We start from the raw sequence: 26,797 nt of genomic DNA on the forward strand, positions 1-26,797 counted from the left end.
AAACCCTAAACCCTAACACTAAACCCTAAAAACCATAAACCCTAACAACCCTAACCCCAAAACCCTAACCCAAAACCTATAACCCAAAACCTAAAACCCTAAACCCCAAACCCCTAAACCCCAAACCCCCAAACCAAAACCCTAAACCCAAAACCCCAAACCCCTAAAACCCAAACCCCAAACCACAAACCCTAAACCAAAAACCCTAAACCTAACCCTAAACACCCAAAACTCTAAACCCTTAACCCCTTAAACCCCTTAACCCCTAAACCCCTAAAACCCTAAACCCTCAACCCTCAACCCTCAATCCTAAACCCTCAACCCTCAACCCTCAACCCTCAACCCTGAACCATGAACCATGAACCCTGAACCATGAACCCAGAACCCTCAACCCAAACCCTAACCTTGAAACCCTAACCCTGAAACCGAAACCCGTGACCCGGGACCCGAAACCCGCAACCCTAAACCCGAGGCCCTAACCCCAACCCTAAACCCCTAACCCTTAAACCCCTAACCCTAAACCCCAAACCCTAAACCTTAACCCCTAAATCCAACCCTCAACCCTAAACCAAAACCCAAAGATCCCTAAACCCTAAACCATCAAAACCCTCAACCCCAAATCCCAAATCCCAAACCCTCAACCCTCAACCCCAAACCCCCAAACCCCCAAACCCCCAATCCCCAACCCTAAACCCCAAACCCCCAACCCCTAAACCCCAAACCCCAAACCCCAAAACCAAAACCCAAAACCCTAAACCCTAAAAAACCTTAAACCCTAAAAAACCCTAAACCCTAACCCTAAACACCCAAAACCCAAAACTATAAACCCTCAACCCCTAAACCCCTAAACCCTGAACCCTCAACTCTAAACCCTCAACCTTGAACCCTCAACCCGCAACCCTCAACCCTGAACCATGAACCCTGAACCATGAACCCTGAACCATGAACCCTGAACCCAGAACCCTCAACCCAAACCCTAACCTTGAAACCCTAACCCTGAACCCGAAACCCGCGACCCGGGACCCGAAACCCGGGACCCGAGATCCTAACCCCAACCCTAACCCTTAACCCCTAACCCTAAACCCCTAACCCAAAACCCCCCAAACCTAAAACCCCCCAAACCCTAAACCCTACCCCATAAACCCTAACCCCTAAACCCAACCCTAAACCAAAACCAAAACCCAAAATTCCCTAAACCAAAAACCCAAAACCATAACCAACCTAAACCCCAAACAGCAAACCCCAAATCCCAAACCCTAAAAACCAAAAACCCTAAACCCCCTAAACCCTAAACCCTACAAACCCTAAATCCCTTAAACCCTACAAACCCTAAACCAAAAACCCTAAACCCCAAACCCCAAACCCTAAAACCCCAAACCCAAACCCCAAAACCAAAACCCCAAACCCTAAACCTGAAACCCCAAACCCTAAACCCCAAACACTAAACCCCAAACCCTAAACCCCAACCCCCAAACCCCAAACGCAGACCCCTAAACCCCCAAACTCAAACCCCAAACCCTAAAACCCAAACCCTAAACCCCAAACCCTAAACCCGAAACCCAAAACCCAAAACCCTGAACCCTGACGCAAAGTGGTGGCAAAATGAGAGCTCCATGACACGGCAACAATAGTTCCATGGTCGCAAGGTGAGAACTCCATAATCAGGGGGTGACGATGCCGACATTTACCTTGGAGTGCGAGAACAGAAGTCCTAGGGTTCCTCAGCGATAAATCTAGGGTTTGTTGATGGACCACACAGGGACAAGGGGTACACGACTGGAAGACTACGATTGACGGCAAGGACAAGGTGATTTGTGAGCGAGAGAGAAAGAGATAAAAGGGAAAGTTGAGAGGAGGGAAAGAGATGAGAGGGAAAGCTTAGAGGGAAAGCTGAGAGGAGGCAAATACCTGCGAAGGAAAGCTGTGGGAATGGCCTGAGAACTTTCCAATTCTCTGCCTTTTAATTTTTTTTTTTAATTTTTTTTATACATCCTATATGTAATATCCGTGTATCATACGACTATTACATACGGTTTGAATTTTTTGTATGTAATTTTTCTCTTTATTACATATGGTAAAATAATTATAAAAGGGTAATTGTACGATTACCACAACATATTTCATTTCTCTAAGTGAGGTCGACTACATTAATTACATAATTCTATTTTGATAGTTTTACTTATGGATTAGTCTTTGAATTTTCGTGTTAACAATAATATAAATCTCTTAAAAGAATAACTTGTCTCTAAATTTCGGCATGCAATATTTATAGCTTCATGATGATTGCAGTTGCTCTTCAATATTTTTTAGTGTCTTGTTTTTATGAACTGGTGAAAATACTGAGAACATTGAACTTACAAATTTTCATTGAAAACACTGAGAACCAGCTTCATGAAAATACCCTTGTTTTAAATTCATCAGAGTGGTTATTATACATTTTCATTGATTAGTTGAAGTATAGGTAAATTGTAATGAAACGTAGTTAAAATGAAACTGGGTATATTTTGTACCTATTTGGAACTGTCTCAGTAAGATTATCCATGTCTTAAAACTGATGATTGTTACGCAGTTGGTTGGGGATGCTTCCAGGAACTTGGGCTTATGTTAGTGTCGGTGCCTTTGGAAGAGCAATAATTGTGATTTTGTACTTGGTTTTTCTTCCTATTCTTTGTACTCTTGGTTTTTTAATCATTATTGGATTGTTTTTGTTAAGTGAAAAAGACGGAGAGTATATAGAATGTAAGTTAATCACTACGTACATCAAACCTTAAAGGTGAAAATTGGAGACTATACCATAATACAAGTAGCATGGTGAATATTTTGGGTCCATCATGCAAAACAACAAATAAATAGAAAGAGATCTAAAGGAATTGAGTAAGGTGGATACACATACACTAATAATCTAAGTAAATCTTGGTGGAGTAATGGGCATGGGCCCAACCCAATCAGACTAATAATTGTAAGATTCCAAAAGCAAAAGGAATCTTTATATTCTAACAGAATGGTTAAAATTAAGGTGTTGGTTAAATCATCTCCTTTGTTACTGTTTTAAAATACAGTGTATATTAGCCGGTTCCCTGTAGAATATGTACAAATCCTATATGATAAGCTATATTGAAGTGATTTTTTGCCCTTCGCTTTTTCAATTCATCAATTTAATGGTTTTATTGTGCTTTTATTTATGTATAATGGATTATGGAAAGAGAGTAACTTCGCTCATTACTTCTTTAATGTAATTGTTGCTTCTACATTTCAGCAAGATGAATCTGAACTTAGTAATATATTTGGAGGAAACAATCAGCTGTTAACTCTTGGGCTGGGACTGTTGGCCACTGCATTGGCTGCTACATATGTCACACGACTTGCAAAGGTATTATCCTTTGATTTTTGTAAAATTTAATATTTGATAATAAAAAAAAGTGAAAGAGTTTCCATTTAATGTCTCAACAACAATGTCTACTCTTGGGAATTGGGATAAAGAGTTTAGATTTTGTGTGGTGAAGATGAAAAGAATGTAAGAATTGTAAGGAAATAGTTCACAAGCCCACTAGACACTCTACCACACAAATGGATAAAAGACTATAACGAAGAACCTGCAAGAACAATTAAGCGCTTAAATTGAAGGAGTAAATGAAGCATCATACCTAACTTCAATCTACATAGTATGTTAGAAATTCAATAAGAACATAGATTACAACTCAAGGTTTCTCTTATAGTGAACTCTAAACTTTCGGTTGGTTACAACAATTCATACAAGATTCTATCTATACAAAAAATAGTTGTCTAACTAACTTTCATAAAACACAAATCCGCCAGACTTTCCACACTACTATTATGGTTAATCAATTATTTAAGATCGTAAGGTTAGGTTATAAGCCACCATGTGTTGTGAATGTGAGTTGATTTGGGGTTGAGTTGGCTAGTGTTCACCGTACATTTGAATATGTAGTATGAGATATAAATTGTACACAATTGAATTCCATTATTTCTTGTTTTAACCGTTATATATCATTACATGTTTTCACTTTTTCAAGATGTTTGTCTTTTTTAATATTTGCCATCCTGCGAATTCTAGGTAGCAATGGAATACTGCCTTTATAGTCTTAACGTACATTCAAACCAGGGTAATGCCAACTCACCTCATTCGGCTGACCTTTGGCTTTTATCTTCCAGGATTCAGGGTTCAGGATTCAAAGTTCATGGTTCAAATCAATTCAACCTGTCTTCCTTTCAAAGTCTTGGATTACAAGATATAACAACTGTAGTCCGTCAGCTTATTATTCAACCATGTTACATGAAAAGGTGAAGACACTATTCGTGATCAATTTTCAAACTTTCATCAAGGTTGTTCGGGATACTATATAATATGAAAACCATTATATAATTTTATTAATAAAAAATAGACAAGAAATACTTATTTAAAAAATATAAAAATTTTAAATGCACAAGTAAAAAAAATTTAACATTTTTTTAATACATAAATTAGCACTAAGTAAAAATATTTTTATCTAATAATTGACGTCGAAGCTGCTAGCTTAAGCGTAGTTTTATCGATTCAAAAACTCCAGCAAAAATATTTTACTAACTAAAATTTCTTTTCAACTCGCTTATCAAGGAAAAACGCCTAGGTGCAACAAATAATTTAAATTTAAAATTTAAAGTAAGAAGCAAAAAGAAAACCATAAAATAAAATAAAAAAATGTTTTAAAAAGAAACTCCCTCCTTTTTTTTTAAAGGTTTTAACTATGCCTAGGAGGAGGGAGTTCGAAAAAGCAAAGCCAAAAGAACTGTTTCTTTGAAATTCATCTTCTCTTCTCCGTATGTTCGTTGTGCGATGAACCAAACCAAACGCGGGCTTGTGAGGCTGATACTCTTCCGCGAACACATTTGTCTTCTTTTTTGTTCTTGACTCAATCTTTCTGAATTCTGAATCGCTTAATACTCAACGATTCTTCTGGCATTATCTCCCTTCTGCAAGATCTTCATCTCACTCAGTCTTCTTCCAAAGTTCTCTTAGGTTAGTGGATCCGCTTCACGAACATCTGAACGAGTTGGTAATTTCGTGAGTGTTTCTGTTTTCCCCGTTCTTTTACTCTGTTTTTGTTTTCACCGTTCTTTTTCTCATCTTCGGTTTCGCGGCACATAATACGGGGATAACTGAAGAAAATGAGGATTGTTGTTTGAAATTTTTTGTTGTCGTCATATTGAATTTTAGTTTCTAAGTGAGGCATTTGAGTTAGTTGATGTTCATCTTTTGATTTTTAGGTTTTCAGTGTTTATGATTTTCTTTTTTATACTTTGTCAGATATTTATGTTTGAACTAAAAGTGTTCAAGATAAGATCTATTTGTGTGTGGATGATGTAGTAATTTAAAAAAGAAGAAAGAAAAAGAAAGGCAAGATTGAAGGTGGAAGACCTTTTCAACCTTGAGGGAAGTTGATTAAGCTTGGGTCCATTGAATTAGCCGAGTGGGGGTGTGGATGTGTTAGGTTAATGATTTTGAATTTTACAGCTTGGAATGCGGTTGAACGTGATGAGGACTTTAAAGCATGGAGCACTGGACTAGAGGAGTGGAGAGAGGAGTGGAGAGTAGAGTGTCTATGTGGAGCTAGGGTTATCCTGATTAAGTCATTCATTGGGGGCCTTGTTTAAAGTTTGAAAGGCCCATTTGTATGGAAAGTTAGCTTTTTTGTTTTTTAAAAAATGTTATGAGTTTTTGTTTTTTCGCAATTTGCAATTGCCGATGGTAACCTTTTTTGTTAATGGCAATTCGCAATCTAGTGTCCTGCCTGCCTTCCAGTCCATCAAGTCATTACCCTCCGAGTTCAAGTTTGCCAACAATCCAAACCCTCTGGTTGTGGAAAAACATGGAGATGTCAAATGTAGACACACCAATCCAATTTGATGAAATGGTTTTGAGAAACATATCAGGATCATCATTAAAGGGGTTTCTTGCACCAGAGTTGGGGCAACTCACCCACTTGCAAGAACTGTATGTTCACCCTTTCTCCTAGCCGTACTTCATCCTGAAAAGTGAAAACCTGTGGCTTTGTCATATTGTGATTATTACTTGGCTTGGTTCTGGTATATCATGGCTGAAGCTGATTTGTGGTTCTTTTGTTTATGCAGAATTTTGCACGGAAACAATCTCATTGGAACAATACCTAGAGAATTGGGCGACTTGAAATATCTCAGGGTGCTTGATCTAGGAATGAATCAGTTAACAGGACCAATTCCTCCAGAGTTTGGAAATCTAACTCAAGTTGTGAAAATGTAAAAGAAATTCAGTATAAACTTCCTGAATAGAAAAAAATAAAAATGATTGACTCTCCTACTTATTCAAATGTGTTTGCATTCTTGTAGAATCTTGCAGTCCAACGGGTTGACTGGTAGGCTACCTCCAGAGCTTGAAAACTTGAGATTCCTTCAAGAACTTCAGCTGGATAGGAATAGACTTCAAGGGCCTATTCCTGCTGGCGATAGCTCAAATTTTGCTTCAAATATGCATGGAATGTGAGTGTAATTTTACAATCCAGTTATTATAGTTTGGTCAGGGATTCAGTATTCTTATTCACGTAGTTCTTTCCTAACCTGGTTGATAAAACACTTCCTTTTCATAGTACGGATGTAGACTATAGGACTGTAACGCACCTTTATATATGTTGTACGTAGCCATGATTGAACGAGCTAGTATTTGGTCTTGTATGCAATTAAATTGATGCAAATGACTGTTTCACGTTTGAATGTTACTTCTTTCATCACTCGTGTCGTGACTAATGCAGATGAGAAATTTGTTCCTTTATATATATATATATATATTATCATGCATTAGATTTATCTTGAAGATTGTTGTTGTGAAGGAGATATTATGGATACATACAAAATGGAATGGGATAATCTATTATTGGCAACAAATGACCAGTGTCAAGTTTTCAACTTATTCAGGAGCCGTTCAAAAGAATTTCATTAGGGAGAGTTAAACGTCCTTTGGGTTATGAAACAGCTTATATCTGTTGTGGCTGAAAAACCTGCAGTCAGATTCAACATTAAGTGTAAAAGATCAAGTTATAGCGGTCAAAATTCGAATTTTTTTAATCTGCCTCTAATAAATTTGTGTGACTTCTTCAGGTATGTGTCCAAGGAGAATGTAACTGGCTTCTGTCGTTCGTCTCAGTTGAAAGTAGCAGACTTCTCATATAATTTTTTAGTTGGTAGCATACCCAAATGCTTGCAGTATCTTCCGAGGTACTTTTTGATACTCTGGTCATGTTGACATTCTACTCCTCCACTATATTTAGTAATCATATACCATGTCTGGCAGGTTAAGCTTTCAAGGGAATTGCATCCAGAGCCATGATATAAAGCAGCGACCTCCTATACAGTGTGGTATGTATTGACATTACCTTTCAAGAACTCAGGTTGAAGGCATGAATTAAATGTCTCTTCATATTTGAATTATGCCAAAGAAATGAAAGGAGCTGAGTCTTGACTTAATTGTGAAGTGGCTTTCATGGATATTCCCTTTGTATTCCTCTTTTTAAAACCCAAGCAGGTGTTGAGAATAGATTTATGTATTCTTTATAGATAAGAATTTTGTCAATTCCAATATACGCTGAACAACACTTGCTTCTTCCAATCTTATGTTCTAACACTGAAATTTTATTTCATAGCGGGTGCTTCTCCTGCCAGTGCCAAGAGTCAGCCAGTGGTGAATCCAAGTCACCAACCTACTGAATATGTGTCCAAGCATCATGGAGCGTCAAAACCTGTTTGGCTTTTGGCTCTAGAAATAGTAACTGGGACTATGGTAGGCTCTCTCTTTCTGGTTGCTGTTCTTGCTGCTTTTCTGAGATGTAACAAAAAATCATCTATTATTATTCCTTGGAAAAAATATGGAAGCCAGAAAGATCAGACGGCAGTATATATAGGTATGTAAATTCTCTTTTTCTGATTTCCCAACTTTCTATTTACATCTAATAGTTCTAGAGCTGTTTTCAACATAATCAGTTCTATTAAAATGCAGACCCTGAGATGTTGAAGGATGTGAGAAGGTATAGCAGACAAGAGCTTGAAGTGGCCTGTGAAGACTTCAGCAACATAATTGGGTCCTCACCAGACAGTGTGGTTTACAAGGGAACAATGAAAGGTGGACCTGAGATTGTTGTGATTTCCCTCTGCATCAGGGAGGAGCATTGGACAGGATATCTTGAGCTCTATTTTCAGAGAGGTAAATGGAAATTTTCCTATGGCAACAGCCTGCAAGAATTTGCAGGCAGATAGTTGTCCCAATCTTTTAATATTTACTTATGCTATTAATGCCATTCAGGTGGCAGACTTGGCAAAGTTAAATCATGAGAATATAGGAAAACTACTTGGTTACTGTAGAGAAGACACTCTATTTACAAGGATGTTGGTTTTTGATTATGCTTCAAATGGGACACTCCATGATCACCTTCATTGTTGTAAGTCAAATTTCTCAGGTGGCGTACAAGTAACATGTCTTAAGCGTTTCATTCCTTCAACATGTAATTGTGACTGCAGATGAAGAAGGACGCCAATTCTCATGGACACGGTGTATGAAGATTGCCATAGGCATTGCGCGTGGACTCAAGTATTTGCATACCGAAGTGGAGCCTCCATTTACTATCTCAGAACTGAATTCTAGTGCTGTATACCTTACAGAAGAATTTTCCCCTAAGGTGCGGTCACTAGTAGTTCAAATCTTCAAATTTACCAGATACAGCTGTGTTCATATCTTCTTGCTGTCAAGAATGAGCAGAATTAAAGTAACTTTCACCTATGTTTATATAGTATAATGTGTTGGAGATCCAAAAGCTTGCTTATTCATTGTCATCAATCTGAATTGCAGCTGGTCGATTTTGAAAGTTGGAAAACAATTCTTGAAAGATCAGAAAAGAATTCTGGTTTCACTTTTTATCTTATGTTTTTTAGTGTATGACAAGTTTGTTATTATTGATATGTAGTGTTGTGTTCGTGTGGAATTGGAATTTGTGTCCCCCGAGAATGTTGCAAAAAAGTAGAAAAACTGGAGGTAGTCTTTTTAATAGTACTTTTATTCAGCAATTTAGCCTTTGTCCTGTTAGATGTTTGCCCTGAATTCACAAGGCCTGATTCTTTTTTGGGATTATGAAAACAGGTGCAAAAACTGCTCCATTCTAGACTATTCAAATCTAGTTTCAAGGAGTGGATTTAATCCAAATCTGTTTATGATTTAATGGGATACCACATTAGGATAAAACTGTTTTATAGTGGGTAAGAAAAGTAATTAGATACACTGGTTTTAGTTGTTCAAACCTTGTTATATTTTGTTCTGGACCAATGCTGAAACTGTTTTAAATAGTTAACTGAATTATTGCAGTGTAACTGAACTAAAAAATAGTTCGGTTCAGTTTACATGAATTGTTTTATAGATAACTATAATTGTTTATAGTTCAGTTCAGTTTAATAGACTTTACCCACCCCTAATAATTTGTATTCTTATCTCCACGTGTTTTGGTATTATTCCTAAATTGAAGCATTCAATAGGCATGCTGACTAATATATTTTGTTTGCATGGAATGTCTATCTATAATTAGTGGAACTACTGCTGCATTACGGGCAGGCACACCACAGGTTGGCACTTCAATCCTTGCTACATCAAAGCATAATAAGATTTATGACAACATTATAAAAACCATAAAAGCCATTGTTAAAACCATGCTACATCAAACCCAACTCAGCAGAACTCTCTTGAAGCTGATGCATATAATGGTCGTTTATTATCAGATATGAAATTGATATGGTGGAAAAAACATGCAGGTAGTATGCCCTTTCATGCTAGATCAGTTTTAACATAAACCCTACACCTTACACCCTCCTAACACCCTCTTCGCATCCCCTTGACATCTCCTTACACCCTTTTATACCTTCTTTAAACCCTCTTTACATCTTTCTTACATCCTCTTAACACACTCCTTAACCCTCCAAAAACCTTAAACTGTATACTTATACCCTACAACCTAAATGTTTTACCCTACACCCTCCTTACTCCCTCCTCACACACTTTTTAGACTATCTTTACATCCCATACCTCCTTTACACCGAACATCATCCTTACACCCTACACCTTACACTGTATAACCTACACATTACGCCTTATACCTTAGAGCTCTTACAGTGCTTATAGCCCTTAAAGCCTTTATATCCCTAAGAGCCCTTAGAGCCATAAGAGTACAAAAGCTCTAAGAGCCCTTAGAGCACTATAAGTCCTCAGAGCCCTAAAAGTCCTTAGAGCTCTTAGAGCCCTTAAGCCCCAACAGCCCTAAAAGCCCTTCGAATTCTGAAACCCCTCAGAGTACTTAAAAGTCCTAAAAGCACTTAGAGCCCTAAAAGCTCTTGGAGTCCCAAAAGACTTTAGAGCCCTAAAAGCCCTTGGAACCCAAAAAGCCCTTAGAGCCCCAAAAGCCCTTAGAGCCCCAAAAGCCCTTAGAGCCCCAAAAGCCCTTAGAGCCCCAAAATGCCCTTAGAGTCCCAAAAGCCCTTAGAGTCCCAAGAGCCCTTAGAGCCATAAGAGCCCTAACAACCCTAAGAGCCCTAAGCACCCTTTGAATTCTAAAACCTGTTAGAGCCCTTAAAAGCCAAAAAAGGCTTTAGAGTCCTAAAAGCACGTAGAGCCCTCAAAGCCCTTACAGCCCTCAAATCTCTTAGATCCCCTAAAGTCCTTATAGCCATAAAAGCCTTTAGAGTCCTAATAGCTCTTAGAGCCCTAACCTCCCTTAGAGTCCTAATAGCCCTTAGATAACTTAAAGTCTAAAGAGCCCTTAGATCCCTAATAGCCCTTAGGGCCTTAACAGCCCATAGAGCCCAAACAACTTTGAGAGCTGAAACAGACCTTAGAGCCCTAACAACCCCTAGTCCTTAGAGCTCTTAAAGCCCTTATAGCCCTGAGAGGCCTTCAAATTCTAAAATCATTTAGTGCCCTTAACACAAAAAGGCTTTAAAGCCCTCAAAGCCCGTAGAGCTCTCAAAGCCCTTAGAGCCCTCAAATCCTTTAGAGCCCCTAAAGCCCTTATAGCCATAAAAGCCCTTAGAGTCCTAATAGTTCCTAGAGCCTTAGCCTTAACCGTCGTTAGAGCCCTAATAGCCCTTAGATAACTTAAAGCCCAAAAGAACCCTTAGATCCCTAATAGCTCTTAAGGCCCTAACAGCCCATAAAGCCTTAAAAGCTTTTCGAGCCCTAACTGCCCTTAGAGGCCTAATAACCCTTAAAGCCTTAACAACCTTGAGAGCCCTAACAAACATTTGAGTCCTAACAAACCTTAGAGTCCTTAGAGCTCTTACTACCCTTAGAGCCTTTATATCCTTAAGAGCCCTTAGAGCTATAAGATCCCTAAGAGCCCTTCGAATTCTAAAACCCCTTAAAGCCTTTAAAAGCCTAAGAGGCATAAAAGACCTTACGGTCCTAATAGCCCTTAGTGCCCTAACCTCCCATAGAGCCCTCATAGCGCTTAGATAACTTAAAGCCCAAAGAGCCCTTAGAACCCTAATAGCCCTTAGGGCTTTAACAACCCTTAGAGCCCTAAAAGTTTTTCGAGCCCTAACAGCCCTTAGAGGCCTAATAACACTTAGAGCCCTAACAGGTCTTATGAAATAGTAGAAGATTAGGAGAAATCTCCCTTATGTGTTTTGCATACACATAGGATAGTTTATTTATAATGTAATATAAGGGTTAAACCCTAAATACAGAATGGGCTAAGCCCAATTAACAGAAACACACAACTTAACATCTAACACTCCCCCTCAAGCTGGAGCATATAAATCATATTTTCCAAGCTTGTTACAAAGATAGTCAATTCTAGGTCCTCATAAGGACTTGGTGAATATGTCTGCCAACTGGTTGCTTGAGTTAACGAACTCTGTCTTGATATCTCCGGATATGATTTTTTCTCAAATAAAATGACAATCAACTTCAATGTGCTTGGTTCTCTCATGGAAGACAGGGTTAGAGCTAATATGAAAAGCAGTTTGATTATCACATATAAGTGTCATGTGAGTGACATCTCCAAATTTCAATTCACTAAGTAATTGTTTAAGCCACACAAGCTCGCAAGTAGCGGATGCCATAGCTCTATATTCTGCTTCTACGCTGGACCTTGCCACAACACTTTGCTTCTTACTTTTCCAAGATATCAGATTGCCACCAATAGAGACACAATATCCAGAAGTAGACCTCTTATCAGAAGGGGAACTAGCCCAATCAGCATCTGAATAGCAAACGATTTTTGTATCGTTGTTAGGGCCATATAGCAAACCTTTTCCAAGTGATCCTTTAATATACTTCAGTATGCGAACAACTGCATCCCAATGGTCTTCACATGGGGAGTTTAGAAATTGACTCACCACACTAACTGCGAAGGAAATGTCAAGACGCGTAACAGTAAGATAGTTTAATTTACCAACTAATCTTCTGTACCGTTCAGGATCTGAGAAAGGCTCCCCCTGATTTGGTAGGAGTTTGATGTTAGGGACCATAGGTGTCTCAACAGATTTACAGTTCATTAACCCTGTTTCCTCCAAGATGTCTAACGCATACTTCCTCTGAGATATGACAATACCATCATTGGATTGTACTACTTCAATACCCAAAAAGTATCGGAGTTTGCCAAGATCTTTGGTTTGAAAATGATGACAACAATGTTGTTTCATCTGAGAAATGCCGAGAGAGTCACTTCCTGTGAGAACAATATCATCGACATACACTATTAAGTAAATACATCCAGCACTTGAGTGGCGATAGAACACTGAATGATCCGCTTCACTGCGAGACATACCAAATTGTTGAACAACACAGCTAAATTTACCAAACCAGGCTCGAGGAGATTGTTTTACGCCATATAAGGATTTGCGAAGACGACATACCAATCCAGATGACTCCCCTGAGCAACAAAGCCAGGCGGTTGCTCCATATAAATTTCTTCATGCAAATCACCATTGAGGAAAGCATTTTTGACATCAAGTTGGTAAAGAGGCCATTGTCGAAGAGCGGCCATGGCAATGAATAGGCGAACAAAGGTCATTTTTGCCACTGGAGAAAAAGTATCACCATAATCCAAACCAAAAACCTGTGTGTAGCCTTTGGCAACTAGTCGAGCTTTCAGACGATCAATTGTGCCATCAAGGCCAACCTTGATAGCATACACCCACCTGCAACCAACAACAGACTTTCCAGATGATAATTGGACAAGCTCCCAAGTTCCACTTTTCTGTAAAGCACTTAATTCATCCAGTATAGCTTGACGCCAGCCAGGATGAGTTAAGGCATCACCCACAGATTTAGGAATTGACACAGAAGAAATGGATGAGAGACAAGTGTAAAAAGATGGAGATAATCTGTGGTAACTAAGAACAATATAATGGGGGGAAGGGTTACGGGTAGAGCGTATACCTTTACGGAGGGCAATAGGCAAGTTAGACTCATTTGCTGGAGCCGGAGGAGACACAGGAGGCGGCACTGGAAGTGAGTCATGAGGGAGACAATTGCGGCGACTATAAACCTGAAGGGGTGGTGGTGAAGGAAGATCCCGTGGTGAATGAGAGTCTAAAGAAGGAGGAGACAAAATGGGTGGAGCATCACCAGGAGGATCACAGATAAGAGGAATATCAACAGTAACAGGGAGAGGTACAGGACTAGAAGATAGATGTGTAAAATAAAAAGAAGATTCATCAAAAGTGACATCAGCAGAGATAAAATGACGATTGAGAGAAGGGGAAAAACACTTATAGCCCTTTTGTGACCGTGGAAATTCTAAGAAGACACATTTGTGAGACCTAGGAGATAACTTATCAAGATCAGGACTAAAATCATGAACATAACATGTAGCACCAAAAACTCTAAGAGGTAATGGATGTAGAGGGTCTTGAGGAAATAAGATAGAATGAGGGATTTTGTTCTCTAGGACGGAAGATGGCATGCGGTTGATAAGATAACATGCCGTGAGAACAACATCACCCCAAAAACGTGAGGGTACTTGACCATGAATGAGAAGGGTACGAGTTGTTTCAATAAGGTGTCTATTCTTGCGCTCAACCACCCCATTTTGTTGAGGGGTATAAGCACATGAAGTTTGGTGAAGAATGCCATAAGAAGCCATAAAATGTTTAAACTGTTGAGAAAGGTATTCACGGCCATTATCACTGCGTAAAATGCGAATAGAAACCCGAAACTGAGTTTTTATTTCATTGAAAAAAGATTGAAAAATAGAAAACAACTCAGAATGATTCTTCATGAGAAACAACCAAGTACATCTGGAATAGTCATCAATAAAGGTAACAAAATATTGAAATCCTAAAGTTGACTTAACACGACTAGGTCCCCAAATATCAGAATGAACCAATGAAAAGGGGGATGATGCTCGTTGTGAAACACTACGAGGAAAGGAACTACGAGTATGTTTACCTAACTGGCAAGACTCACACGACAAACTTGATAATTTGGACAGACTCGGAACAAGTTGCTGCAGTTTGGCAAGATTGGGATGACCTAACTGAGCATGAAGAAGGGATGGTGACTCCATGATTACGCCAGCATGTGGAGAAGGGCTGAGATGATATAGGCCATGAGACCACATCCTGTGCCAATCATGTGTTTCGAACTCCGGTCCTGCAACCAAACAGAATCTTTGGTAAATGAAATAACACAATTAAGGGAACGAGTTAGACGACTTACGGACAATAAGTTAAAAGGAGACCGAGGGACATAAAGTACATTATCAATGGATATGGACGGAAAAATATGAACAGTACCAATACCATGAGATGAGACTCTAGACCTATCAGCCATCGTTACCGAGGGTAAATTATCCGGACATGACAAGGAAGAAAACAAGGACTTGTTACCAGTGATATGATCAGTGGCGCCTGAGTCAAGGACCCAAGATCCGAGAGAGTGAGTCACACCAACAAAAGGAGTACCTGTGCGTATAACAGATGTAGTGGAACTAGAGTGCTGACGGTCCTCATACCATCTGAGAAATTCCTGAAAGAGTACAGGGTTATTTATGGTATTTGATGAAGTAGGATGGTTTGCAGACGGTGATCGGAGAGGTGGATCAGAATTAGCCATTGCTATAGGTCGAGGAGGACGTCCATGAAGCGCATAACATCTATCAATTTTGTGGCCTAGCTTGCCACAATGGTCACATTTTGGACGTCCTTTACCTGGTTGGCGAGACCGACTCCGATCATCAAGTTGGGCAGCCATGGAGAGGGAGAAATCCTAAAAAATCCAAAGTGCTCCGATTGACGCAACGACAACAAATCCAAAAAGAGGACGAGGAGGCGAGCACGACGGTCCTGGTCGGCGTCAGATCTCGCCGGCACGCGCGGCGGGAAGCGGCGGATCTGGTGACCTTTGCGGTGGCGCGTGGAGGCGCGTGGGTGGTCCGTTCGCCGCGATCTTTGTACCACGGTGGTCGCCCGGCCGAGACGATTCCGATGGTGTGGTCGTTGATCGATTCTGGAACTCCGGCGACGGCAGCAGCGGCAACAACGGCAGCGATGGGTACCGGAGATTGTGGACATGGCTGGAACAAAACCTAAGTTCTAGATACCATGTGAAATAGTAGAGAAGATTAGGAGAAATCTCCCTTATGTGTTTTGCATACACATAGGGTAGTTTATTTATAATGTAAGATAAGGGTTAAACCCTAAATACAGAATGGGCTAAGCCCAATTAACAGAAACACACAACTTAACATCTAACAACTCTGAGAGTCGAAACAAACCTTATAGCCCTAACAACCCTTAGAGCCCTAACAACCCCTAATCCTTAGAGCCCTTATAGCCCTAAGAAGCCTTCAAATTCTAAAACCCTTTAGAACCCTTAAAAGCCCAGAAAGGCTTTAGAGCCTTAAAAGCTCGTAGAGCCCTCAAAGCCCTTAGAGCCATAAAAGCCCTTAGAGTCCTAATAGCTCCTAGAGCCCTAACCGTCGTTAGAGCCCTAATAGCCCTTAGATAACTTAAAGCCCAAAGAATCCTTAGATCCCTAATAGCCCTTAGGGCCCTACCAGCCCTTAGGGCCCTAACAGCCCATAGAACCCTAAAAGCTTTTTGAGCCCTAACAGTCCTTAGAGGCCTAATAACCCTTAGAGCCCTAACAAACCTTTGAGTCCTAACAGACCTTAGAGTCCTAACAACCCTTAGAGTCTTTAGAGCTCTTAGAGCCTTTATATTCCTAAGAGCCTTAACAGCCCTAATAGCCCTAAGAGCCCTTCGAATTCTAAAACCCCATAAAGCCCAACAAGGCTTTAGAGCCCCAAAAGTCGTTAGAGCCCAAAAAGTCCTTTGAGCCCCAAAAAGCCCTTAGAGCTCTAGTAGCCCTTCAAGCTCTAAAAGCCCTTAGAGCCCTTAAAAGACCTTAGAGCCCTCAAAGCCTTTAAAGCCCTCAAAGCCCTTAAAAGACCTTAGAGCCCTCAAAGCCTTTAGAGCCCTCAAAACCTTTAGAGACCTCAAAGCCCTTAGAGCCCCTAAAAGCCCACAAAGGCTTTAAACCCAAAAATCCCATAGAGCCCTCAAAGCCCTTAGAGACCTCAAATCCCTCAGAGCCCCTAAAGCCTTTAGAGCCATAGAAGCCCTTAGAGTCCTAATAATCCTTAGAGTTCTAACCGCCCTTAGAGCCCTTATATAACTTAAAGCCCAAAGAACCCTTAGATCCCTAATAACCTTTACGGCCCTAACAACCCTGAGAACCATAATAGACCTTTAAGCCCTAACAACACTTAGAGCCCTAACAACCCTTAGAGTCCTTAAAGCTCTTGGAGCCCTTACAACCCTTAGAGCCTTTATATCTCGAAGAGCCCTTAGAGCCATAAGAGCCCTAATAGCCCTAAGAGTTCTACGAATTCTAAAACCTCTTAGAGCCCTTAAAAGCCCAAAAAGACTTTAGAGCCCTCAAATCCCTTAGAACCCCTAAAGCCCTTAGAGCCCTAACCGCCCTTAGAGCCCTTAGATAACTTAAAGCCCAAAGAATCCTTACATCCCTAATAACCCTTAGAGCCCTAACAGACCTTTGATTCCTAACAGACATTAGAGTCCTTACAATCGTTAGAGTCCTTAGTGTTCTTACAACCCTTATAGCCCTTAAAGCCTCTATATTCCCAAGAGCTCTCAAAGCCATAGGAGCCCTAAGAGCCCTTCAAATTCTAAAACCCCTTAGAGTCCATAAAAGCCCAAGAAGGCTTTAGAGCCCTAAAAGCGTGTAGAGCCCTCAAAGCCCTTACAGCCCTCAAATTCCTTAGATCCTCTAAAGCCCTTAGAGGCCTAAAATCCCTTACAGTTCTAATAGCCCTTAGAGCCCTAACCTCCCTTGGAGCTCTAATATCGCTTAGATAACTTAAAGCCCTTAGATGCCTAATAGTCCTTAGGGCCCTAACAGCCCTTCGAGCACTAACAGCCCTTACAACCCTAATAGCCCTTAGAGATCTAACAATCCTTTAAGCCAAAACACACCTTGGAGCCCTAACAGCCCGTAGGGCCCTAACACCCTATAGAGTCCTAACAGCCCTTAGAGGCCTAATAACCCTTAGAGCCCTAACAACCCTTAGAGTCCTAACAGTCCTTAGAGCCCTAACAGTCCTTAGAGCCCTAACAGTCCTTAGAGCCCTAACAGTCCTTAGAGCCCTAATAGTCCTTAGAGCCCTAACAGTCCTAACAACCCTTTGAGCCCTAACAAACCCTTGTCCTTAGAGCTCTTAGAGCTCTTTGAGCCCTTATAGATCTTAGCGCCGTTATATCCCTAAGAGCCCTTAGAGCCATAAGAGCCCTTAGATCACTAAAAGTCCTCAAAGCCCTAAAAGTACTTAGAACTTGTTAGAATTATTGGTTTATGGGTGAGTGTGTATGAGCTATGTGTGAGTGTGTATGAGTGGTGTGTGAGTTGTGTTAAGTGTGTTACAACTAGAGAGCACTCCCTCTAGTTCTATAAATGTAAGATTAAGAGTGGAAATGAAATAAGTCCTTTGAGAAATATTTTCTCCTCTTTTAGATCTTAAGTTGGTATCAGAGCGGGTTCATCCTGCTCTGGTTTCCGTGTGTTGTCCACCAGCACTGTCACTGCTGGTTGCACCTGTCCAGTGCCGTTCGTAGTTGTCTGCGGCTGTCTCGCCACTATTTGCAACTGTCAACTGCAGTTTCAAGTTCTTCAACTTGGTTGTCAGCCATCCTGGTATCTGTCAACTACCGTCGTCCGCCGCCGTCCGCCGTTACCGCTCCGTCCGACGACCACTGGATCTGGTTCACCTCTTCACGCGACAGCCAACCCCATCGGTGGGTTCGCCTGATTCACCTCCACGCTCCGTCACGCGCCGCCTCTTTGCACGCTGCGAACAAGCGCGTGCCGCCCACGCGCCGCCCTCTGCTCACCGGAAAGTCTCCGCGCCACCTCCATAGCTGTCGCCCTCATCTCCTCTGTCTGTTCTGACCCTCAAAATCTTACTTTGGTGGGTCCAGAAGCTTCCCTTTAAGAAAACCTTAAGAAACCCTATAGGGTTTTCTGGTCCTTCACAGTTTTTCTGATTCCCTCTCCTGTTTTTATCGAAGAATGGCATCTGGAAGTGCTCTTTCTTTCTCTGGAAGTCCCTCAATCACTTCCGAAAAGCTAAATGGAAAGAATTATATGTCTTGGTCTGCTGCTGTAGAAATGTGGTTCCTTGGTAAAGGACGTTATGACCACCTTGAGCAGGATGGGAGTCAAGTACCATCTGACATGGCTGAACAATGGAAACAAGCTGATTTTCAATTATGTGCCCTATTGTGCAATCTGTGGAACCCCGACTTTTGATATCTCTTAGAGCCTTCAAGACATGTCACACCTTTTGGAAGAAAGCTCAAAGCATTTATGCTAATGATATTCAACGTCTCTATGATACCGCAAACAAGCTCGCCTGTCTCAAAATGACAGACCATGATATGGTCTCCTTCATGACTGAAGCCCAAGTAGCTGTGGAAGAATTGAGAATGTTCTTGGAATCTTCAGAAGATATCAAAAAGAAACTTGACCAGTATTATATGGTGATGATCCTCCGTACTTTGCATCCAGATTTGAATCACATCAGAGATCAACTTCTGACAAGTCATGAAGTCCCTTCCTTGGAAGCCTTGACCACACGTCTTCTTCGTGTTCCTGTGTCTTAGTCTCAGGAAGCTCATGAAACAATAGAACCATCTGTCATGGTTGCCACGCGAGGAAGCGGAGGATGTGGAACTAGAGGAGGAGGACGTGGAGGACGTGGAGGTCGAGGACGTCAATGCTCTTACTGTAACAGGATGGGTCACACCCGAGAAAACTGCTACTCCTTGCATGGCTTTCCTTCAAAAAGCGCTAATATCTCTCAGGTTGAAATTTCCACTTCCAACTCCAAGTTTACCGAGGAAGAGTATCAAGAATATCTACGCTTAAAGTCTAACAGCTTGGCACAATCATCTCAGTCCTCAAGTACGTCCACAGCTTGCATTTCTCAATCCATGGCAGGTCCAAATTCATGGGTAATTGATTCGGGAGCTTCTGATCACATTTCTGGTAATACCTTATTGTTCTCAAATCTTTCCCTCCAAGAAAAACCCCATTTCATTACCCTTGCAAATGGCTCTAAAATTTGTTCAAAGGGAGTCGGTCAAGTTTCCCTGTCTCCCTCTCTAACTCTGAAATCCGTTCTTTTTGTTCCTAGCTGTCCATTCAATTTAATTTCCCTAAGTCAGTTAACCAAAATATTAAATTGTTCAATAACGTTTGATTCAAAATCTTTTGTTATACAGGAGCGTGGCTCGGAGAGACAAATTGGAGAAGGATATGAAGCTGGAGGTTTATACCATTTTGGATTTCGTCCACGGGTATCTTGTGTCGCCGCTCTTCCTCCTAAAGTGTTACATGATCGGTTTGGCCATCCTAACTTGTCAAAATTAAAAAAGATGTGTCCTGAACTTAGTGGTCTTCAGACTTTAGAATGTGAGTCCTGTCAACTAGGAAAACATGTTAGATCTGTCTTCCCTAAAAGATCTCAATCAATGTGTACTTCTAGTTTTTCTATTATTCATTCTGATGGTTGGGGACCTAGTCGCGTCTCTTCTTTTGGTTTTCGGTATTTTGTTACCTTTATTGATGAGTATTCTAGATGTACTTGGGTTTATCTGATGAAAGATCGCTCTGAATTGTTACCCATTTTCACATCCTTTTTGAATGAAATCAAAAACCAATTTGGCCAAATAATTAAAGTCTTAAGAAGTGATAATGCTAAAGAGTATTTCTCATCAACTTTTTCTTCACTTCTTAGCTCCCATGGTATTTTGCATCAGTCCACTTGTCCTCATACACCCCAACAAAATGGTATAGCAGAAAGAAAAAATAGACACTTGGTTAAAACGACTCGTACCCTTTTGCTTGGTGCTCATATTCCTGTTCATCACTGGGGGATGCCATCTTAACTGCATGTTTTCTTATTAATAGAATGCCCTCCTCCTCTCTCAATAATAAAGTTCCTTTCTCCATTCTCTTTCCCAATAACCCTCTCTTTCACACCTCTCCTCGAGTCTTTGGTTGTGTTTGTTTTGTTCACGACATGTCTCCGGGGCTCGACAAGCTCTCTGCTCGTGCAATCAAATGTGTATTTTTGGGCTACTATCGCCTTCAAAAAGGGTATCGATGTTACTCTCCTGAAACCAAAAAATACTACATGTCTGCTAATGTTGCCTTCTTTGAACAGATAGCTTTCTTCTCTCCATCTGTTCAAGATGTTCATATCCTCCAACAGGTACTTCCTCTTCCAGTGGTTGAGTCTAATATCTCAAATACCTCAGTTAATCCAAGTCATACCCAAGGTCCTCCCGAACCTTCCTCTCCACATACTGATATCCTTCGACACAGTACCCCGATGGATACTCCTCTTCCAGAAAATGGTGGATCTCCTTCAGATTCTTCTCCGTCACCATCTCCTGTCACGCCTCTTGATGAAGATGATTCTGGTTGGCCCATTGCTCTCAGAAAAGGTAATCGTTCCACTCGAAACCCTCATCCCATTTATAATTTTCTTAGTTATCACAGAGTATCTCCCTCCTTTTATTCACTTTTATCCTCAGTATCTGCTGTGGTTATTCCTAAAACTGTGAAAGAAGCACTTGATTATTCTGGATGGCGACAAGCCATGATTGAAGAAATGCAGGCTCTTGACCACAGTCATACTTGGGAGCTTGTGCCACTTCCCTCAGGCAAAAAGGCTGTTGGTTGTCGATGGGTATATGCAATTAAAGTCGGTCCTAATGGTGACATTGATAGACTCAAAGCTCGACTGATTGCAAAAGGGTACACTCAGGTTTATGGTCTTGATTATTGTGATACCTTCTCTCCCGTGGCAAAAATGACTACCATTCGATTGTTCTTTGCAATGGCAGCCATTCGTCATTGGCCACTTCATCAATTGGATATCAAAAATGCCTTTCTCCATGGTGATCTTGAGGAAGAAGTTTATATGGAGCAACATCCTGGGTTTGTTGCTCAGGGGGAGTCTGGTATGGTTTGTAAATTGAACCGATCTCTATATGGGCTCAAGCAATCACCACGTGCTTGGTTTGGAAAGTTTAGCTCCATTGTTCAAAAATTTGGGCTAAAACGCAGTGAAGCAGATCATTCAGTCTTTTATTATCATTCGTCTCCAGGAAAATGTGTTTACTTGATAGTATATGTTGATGATATAGTTATTACAGGAAATGATACTACTGGAATATCTCAATTGAAGGAGTATTTGTGTAGACATTTCCAAACCAAGGATCTTGGGAGCCTCAAATACTTCCTAGGCATTGAAGTAGCTCAGTCAAAAGATGGAGTTGTAATCTCCCAAAGGAAGTATGCTCTGGATATTTTGCAAGAAACAGGCATGATTGATTGTAGACCGGTTGATAGCCCTATGGATCCAAATCAAAAATTAACAACAGAAGAAGGTGAGTTATTCTCCGACCCAGAGAGATATAGGAGGCTAGTTGGAAAACTAATCTATCTTACTATTACAAGGCCGGATCTATCTTTTGCAGTTGGAGTGGTTAGTCAGTTCATGCAAGCTCCATGTGTTGACCATTGGAATGCTATCATTCGCATTCTAAGGTATGTAAAAAAGGCTCCTGGGCAAGGGCTGTTATATGAAGAAAAAGGAAGCCTTCAAGTATCAGGATATTGTGATGCTGATTGGGCAGGTTCTCCTATTGATAGACGATCTACTACGGGATATTGTGTTTTCCTTGGAGGAAACATTATCTCATGGAAAAGTAAGAAACAAAATGTAGTGGCTCGATCAACAGCTGAAGCTGAATATAGGGCAACGGCTTCACTAACATGTGAACTTATATGGGTGAAGCAGTTCCTTCAAGAACTTAACTTCTGTGACATCCAGGGTATGAAGATGTATTGTGATAACCAAGCTGCTCTTCACATTGCATCAAATCCAGTGTTTCACGAGAGAACCAAACATATAGAAATTGATTGTCATTTTGTTCGGGAAAAGTTATTGTCAAAAGAAATATGTACTGAGTTTGTTGGATCAAATGACCAACTTGCAGATATGTTGACTAAGTCATTAAGGGGACCTCGGATTGAGTTTATTTGTTCAAAGCTTGGCACATACAATTTGTATGCTCCAGCTTGAAGAGGAGTGTTAGAATTATTGGTTTATGGGTGAGTGTGTATGAGCTGTGTGTGAGTGTGTATGAGCTGTGTGTGAGTGTGTATGAGTGGTGTGTGAGTTGTGTTAAGTGTGTTACAACTAGAGAGCACTCTCTCTAGTTCTATAAATGTAAGATTAAGAGTGGAAATGAAATAAGTCCTTTGAGAAATATTTTCTCCTCTTTTAGATCTTAAGTGAACTCTTAGAGCCTTTAGAGCTTAAGTCCTAAGAGCCCTAAGAGCCCTTCGAATTCCAAAACCGTTAGAACCCTTAAAAGCCCAGAAAGGCTTTAGTGCCCCAAAAGCCCTTAGAGCACAAAAAGTCCTTTGAGCCCCAAAAAGCCCTTAGAGCTCTAATAGCCCTTCGAGCTCTAAAAGCCCTTAGAGCCCTTAAAAGACCTTAGAGCCCTCAAAGCCATTAGAGTCCTCAAAGCCTTTAAAGTCCCCGAAGCCCTTAGGGGCCTTAAAAGACCTTAAAGCCCTCAAAGCCTTTAGAGCACTCAAAGCCTTTAGAGTCCTCAAAGCCTTTAGAAACCTCAAAGCCCTTAGACCCCTTCAAAAGCCCAAAAAGGCTTTAGAGCCTAAAAAGCCCTCAAAGTCCTTAGAGCCCTCAAATCCTTTAGAGCCCCTAAAGTCCTTAGAGCCATAAAAGTCCTTAGAGTCCTAATAGCTCATAGAGCCCTAACCGTTGTTAGAGTCCTAATAGCCCTTACATAACTTAAAGCCCAAAGAACCCTTAGATCTCTAATAGCACTTAGGGCCTTAACAACCCATAGAGCCCTAAAAGCTTTTCGAGCCCTAACAGCCCTTAGAGGCATAATAACCATTAGAGCCTTAACAACCGTGTGAGCCCTTACAGACCTTTGAGTCCTAACAAACCTTAGAGTCCTAACAACCCTTAGAGTCCTTAGCGCTCTTACGACCCTTATAGCCCTTAGAGCCTTTATATCCCTAAGAGCCCTTAGAACCATAAGAGCCCTAACAGTCCTAAGAGCCTTTCGAATTCTAAAACCCTTAGAGTCCTTAAAAGCCAGAGAAGGCTTTAGCGCCCTAAAAGCCTATAGAGCCATCAAAGCCCTTACAACTCTCAAATTCCTTAGATCCCCTAAAGCCCTTAGAGGCATAAAAGCCCTTACGATCCTAATAGCCCTTAGAGCCCTAATAGCGCTTAGATAACTTAAAGCTCAAATAGCCCTTAGATCCCTAATAGTCCTTAGGGCCCTAACAGCACATAGAGCACCAACAGCCCTTTGAGCACTAACAGCCCTTACAACCCTAATAGCCCTTAGAGTCCTAACAACCCTGTGAGCCAAAATAGACCTTGGAGCCCTAACAACCCTTAGGGCCCTAATAGCCCATAGAGCCCTAACAACCCTTTCAGCCCTTAGAGGCCTAATAACCCTTAGAGCCCTAACAACCCTGAGAGCCGTAACAAATCTTTGAGTCCTAACAAACCTTAGTCCTTAGAGCTCTTAGAGCTCTATGAGCCCTTATAGATATTAGAGCCTTTATATCCCTAAGAGTCCTTAGAGCCATAAAAGCCCTTAGATCACTAAAAGTCCTCAGAGCCCTAAAAGTACTTAGAGCCTTTAAGTCCTAAGAGCCCTTCGAATTCTAAAACCCGTTAGAGCCCTTAAAAGCCCAACAAGGCTTTAGAGCCTCAAAAACCCTTAGAGCCCAAAAAGTCCTTTGAGCCCCAAAAAGTCCTTCATAGTGAGGACTGGACATCTCGTGGGACTAGGAGGAACCCAATTGCGAGTAACATGATGTACCATTGCATTTGCCTTGTGTAAGAAAAAATATATTAAAGCATATATTATCAAATTAAACCATGTGAATGCAAACCTGCCCTTTGCTTTCAGGGGTATTATAGGGCCTTTGTGTTTCTTGAGACACAATGAGTTAATGTGAATTCTTAACAATATAAAGCTGAGAAAACGTTCAGGATCTTCCAGTCCCAAGAGCTTGAGCTTGCAAACAAGTACAGTTATGTCGTTAGCCTTTGGAAAAGGGTAAGTGGTAGTTATTTGTAGCTTCTATTCAATTTGCAATCATATTCTTAAGTTCCATGAATGTGTTATGAATGTTGTATTCTTCAGGTATCAACTGTCACTGGAGAATTGCGTTATGTTGATGTCTTGAGGCTACTAAACACGTTGGAGGATGCATCCAAAAGGGCACTATTCTGCAATAAGCAATTTAATGGCCTGCTTTAAAATATAGGCCAGGCTGAGCTGTCAAATTTTTAAACTTGGCCTGTAGGGGTTGGGATTAGTCGTCCGTTTTGACAGCCTAATCTTTATTACTTGAATTTGTTCACGTTTGCTTTTCGTTCCTCTTCTTTTCCCTCATTCCAATATAATTGCAAAATTTATCTAAGGATGAAAATATGGCTAAGCTCAACTATTGTTACTTTTCTGTTGCTCTTCATTGGTTATTAGCTAGTGATTTCGTGTAGACCTACTTTATCTTTTCTTTAAGTTGGACTTCAAACGCTATTAAATTTTATTTTTCTGAAATTTGTTAGTTTTTGTCTGACAATCTCTCACGCAGGTTTGTTGGTCAAGTCAATGCGACCCTTTCCCTTCTTCATCCAATTAACTGCACAAGAGAGAGAAAAATACATATGGTGTTTGATATGACAACTATACCAGCTTTCTTGATTGTTCTAGGGTGCCTTTATATGGTACTGAGACCAAGGCGACCAAAACCAAAGATTAACTGAGGCTTCTAGCTACCATTTTGAATTTTAATTGAAGGGTTTTCCATGTTGGCAAGTTTAAGCTTTTGGTGGTAAGGATTTACTATGATAGACGTGCATAATTTTGTCTGGTTTTTAAGGCTTTGTTGGTTATGAATAGTACCTCAGCACATTTAGTTTAAACTTAGTTGTTAATGCGTCAAATTTTGCCTGTATGCAAACTGAGCATTCATGTCTTGTGTTAATGTAGAGAACGAATTCAGTGTTATCCAAAAGCATTAAAGCAAATTGAGTTTGATCAATATTAGTTGCATCTTTTAATTTGATGATGTTACGCTTGTGCTAAATTGTTTGTATCTTGAAAATCATTTTAAACTACAGCTAATCAATAAAGGCAGTATATTTTCCCACCCTTGTCATTCCTTCATGCACCTTTGTGAGGTATTGGAAAACTTTAAAGTGATCATATTTTAGATTTTTGGATTGTAAAGTACGGAAATATGATCTCGATTATACGATCTAAATTATATTTTTGGATTCAAAATTACATTTCAGACTGTGTCTAGAATATATTTCGAAACCTAAATGCATATTTTGGATTAATCAATCAAGAATGCATTTTTAGATCGTATATAATAGGAAAATGTATTCTAAACTTTTACAATTTTGAATGTATTTGTAGATTATATAATATGGAAATGTATTTTAAATTGTACATTTACTTCGAAATATACCATTTATTTAAGTCTGTCTAAGTGTTATATATATCTTATTTAGTAACGCAAGCATGATGATTTTACATTTGCTGCAGCTACTTCCGCTGTCATTGATGAAAGCAATTTTTCATTATGGGGAAGTGGTGAGTGGTTGATGCTTCTTCCTGCTTAAAGTATGGCAGCTGGCATAATCAAGGTCTGGTTGGATAAGTGTGCTTCAAATGTCTTTCATCTCTTATATGTTGTTAAGAGAGTTGGTTTCTAATTTCAATCTTTATTTCTATATTGTAAATTGTTACTTATTTTAGTGAAAAGGTCAATCTCTCTTTTGAAGAGATTAACAATTAGAAGTAAAGTCTTTTGATTCGAACCAGTATAAAAATCTTGTGTGTGATTCTCTTTATCTTTGCATTTCCTGATTATAAACTGTTTGACGAAAGTCCTAAAAGAAAACTAAAATTTTTAAATTGACCAATTCACCCCACTCCTCTTGGTTTGTGTTCATTTTCACGCTCTTTAAAATGTTACGTTGCGCGATACCAATTCCCACAATCTAAACCCCTAAAACCCTAAATCTTAAAATGCTTAAACATAAAACCTAAAACCATAAACCTTAAACCTCAAGTCCTAAGTTCAAAGACACAAGCCCCAAGCTCCAAAACCTAAACCCCAAACCCCAAA

At 40.3% G+C, this 26,797-nt stretch overlaps 1 protein-coding gene and 1 long non-coding RNA gene across 7 annotated transcripts; both read left to right on the forward strand.

Annotated features, from left to right (window-relative positions):
- The first annotated feature begins 2,574 nt into the window (after window positions 1-2,574).
- LOC108320434 (uncharacterized) lies at window positions 2,575-4,125 on the forward strand. The gene is made up of 3 exons (XR_008245171.1): window positions 2,575-2,636; window positions 3,257-3,370; window positions 4,076-4,125. It is a non-coding gene; the product is annotated as an uncharacterized LOC108320434 (long non-coding RNA).
- Window positions 4,126-4,772: 647 nt separating this feature from the next.
- Window positions 4,773-26,468, forward strand: LOC108320435 (probable LRR receptor-like serine/threonine-protein kinase At1g63430). Of its 6 annotated transcripts, none has more exons than XM_052868734.1 (13): window positions 4,773-5,062; window positions 5,782-5,992; window positions 6,130-6,273; window positions 6,364-6,513; window positions 7,129-7,245; window positions 7,322-7,386; window positions 7,671-7,928; window positions 8,024-8,227; window positions 8,325-8,459; window positions 8,542-8,699; window positions 8,870-9,052; window positions 25,253-25,492; window positions 26,212-26,468. In XM_052868734.1, the coding sequence occupies exons 2-11, from the start codon at window positions 5,868-5,870 to the stop codon at window positions 8,957-8,959; spliced, it is 1,446 nt and encodes a 481-aa protein (XP_052724694.1). In that variant the 5' UTR covers window positions 4,773-5,062; window positions 5,782-5,867; the 3' UTR covers window positions 8,960-9,052; window positions 25,253-25,492; window positions 26,212-26,468. The 6 variants fall into 6 exon arrangements, with proteins under 6 accessions (XP_052724694.1, XP_052724688.1, XP_052724691.1 ...); XM_052868728.1 differs by having other exon boundaries at window positions 8,327-8,462; XM_052868731.1 differs by having other exon boundaries at window positions 8,327-8,462; window positions 8,985-9,052.
- Window positions 26,469-26,797: the final 329 nt, after the last annotated feature.

Source organism: Vigna angularis, chromosome 9 (genome assembly GCF_016808095.1).
Source record: "Vigna angularis cultivar LongXiaoDou No.4 chromosome 9, ASM1680809v1, whole genome shotgun sequence".
In the NCBI taxonomy this organism is placed as follows: Eukaryota; Viridiplantae; Streptophyta; class Magnoliopsida; order Fabales; family Fabaceae; genus Vigna; species Vigna angularis.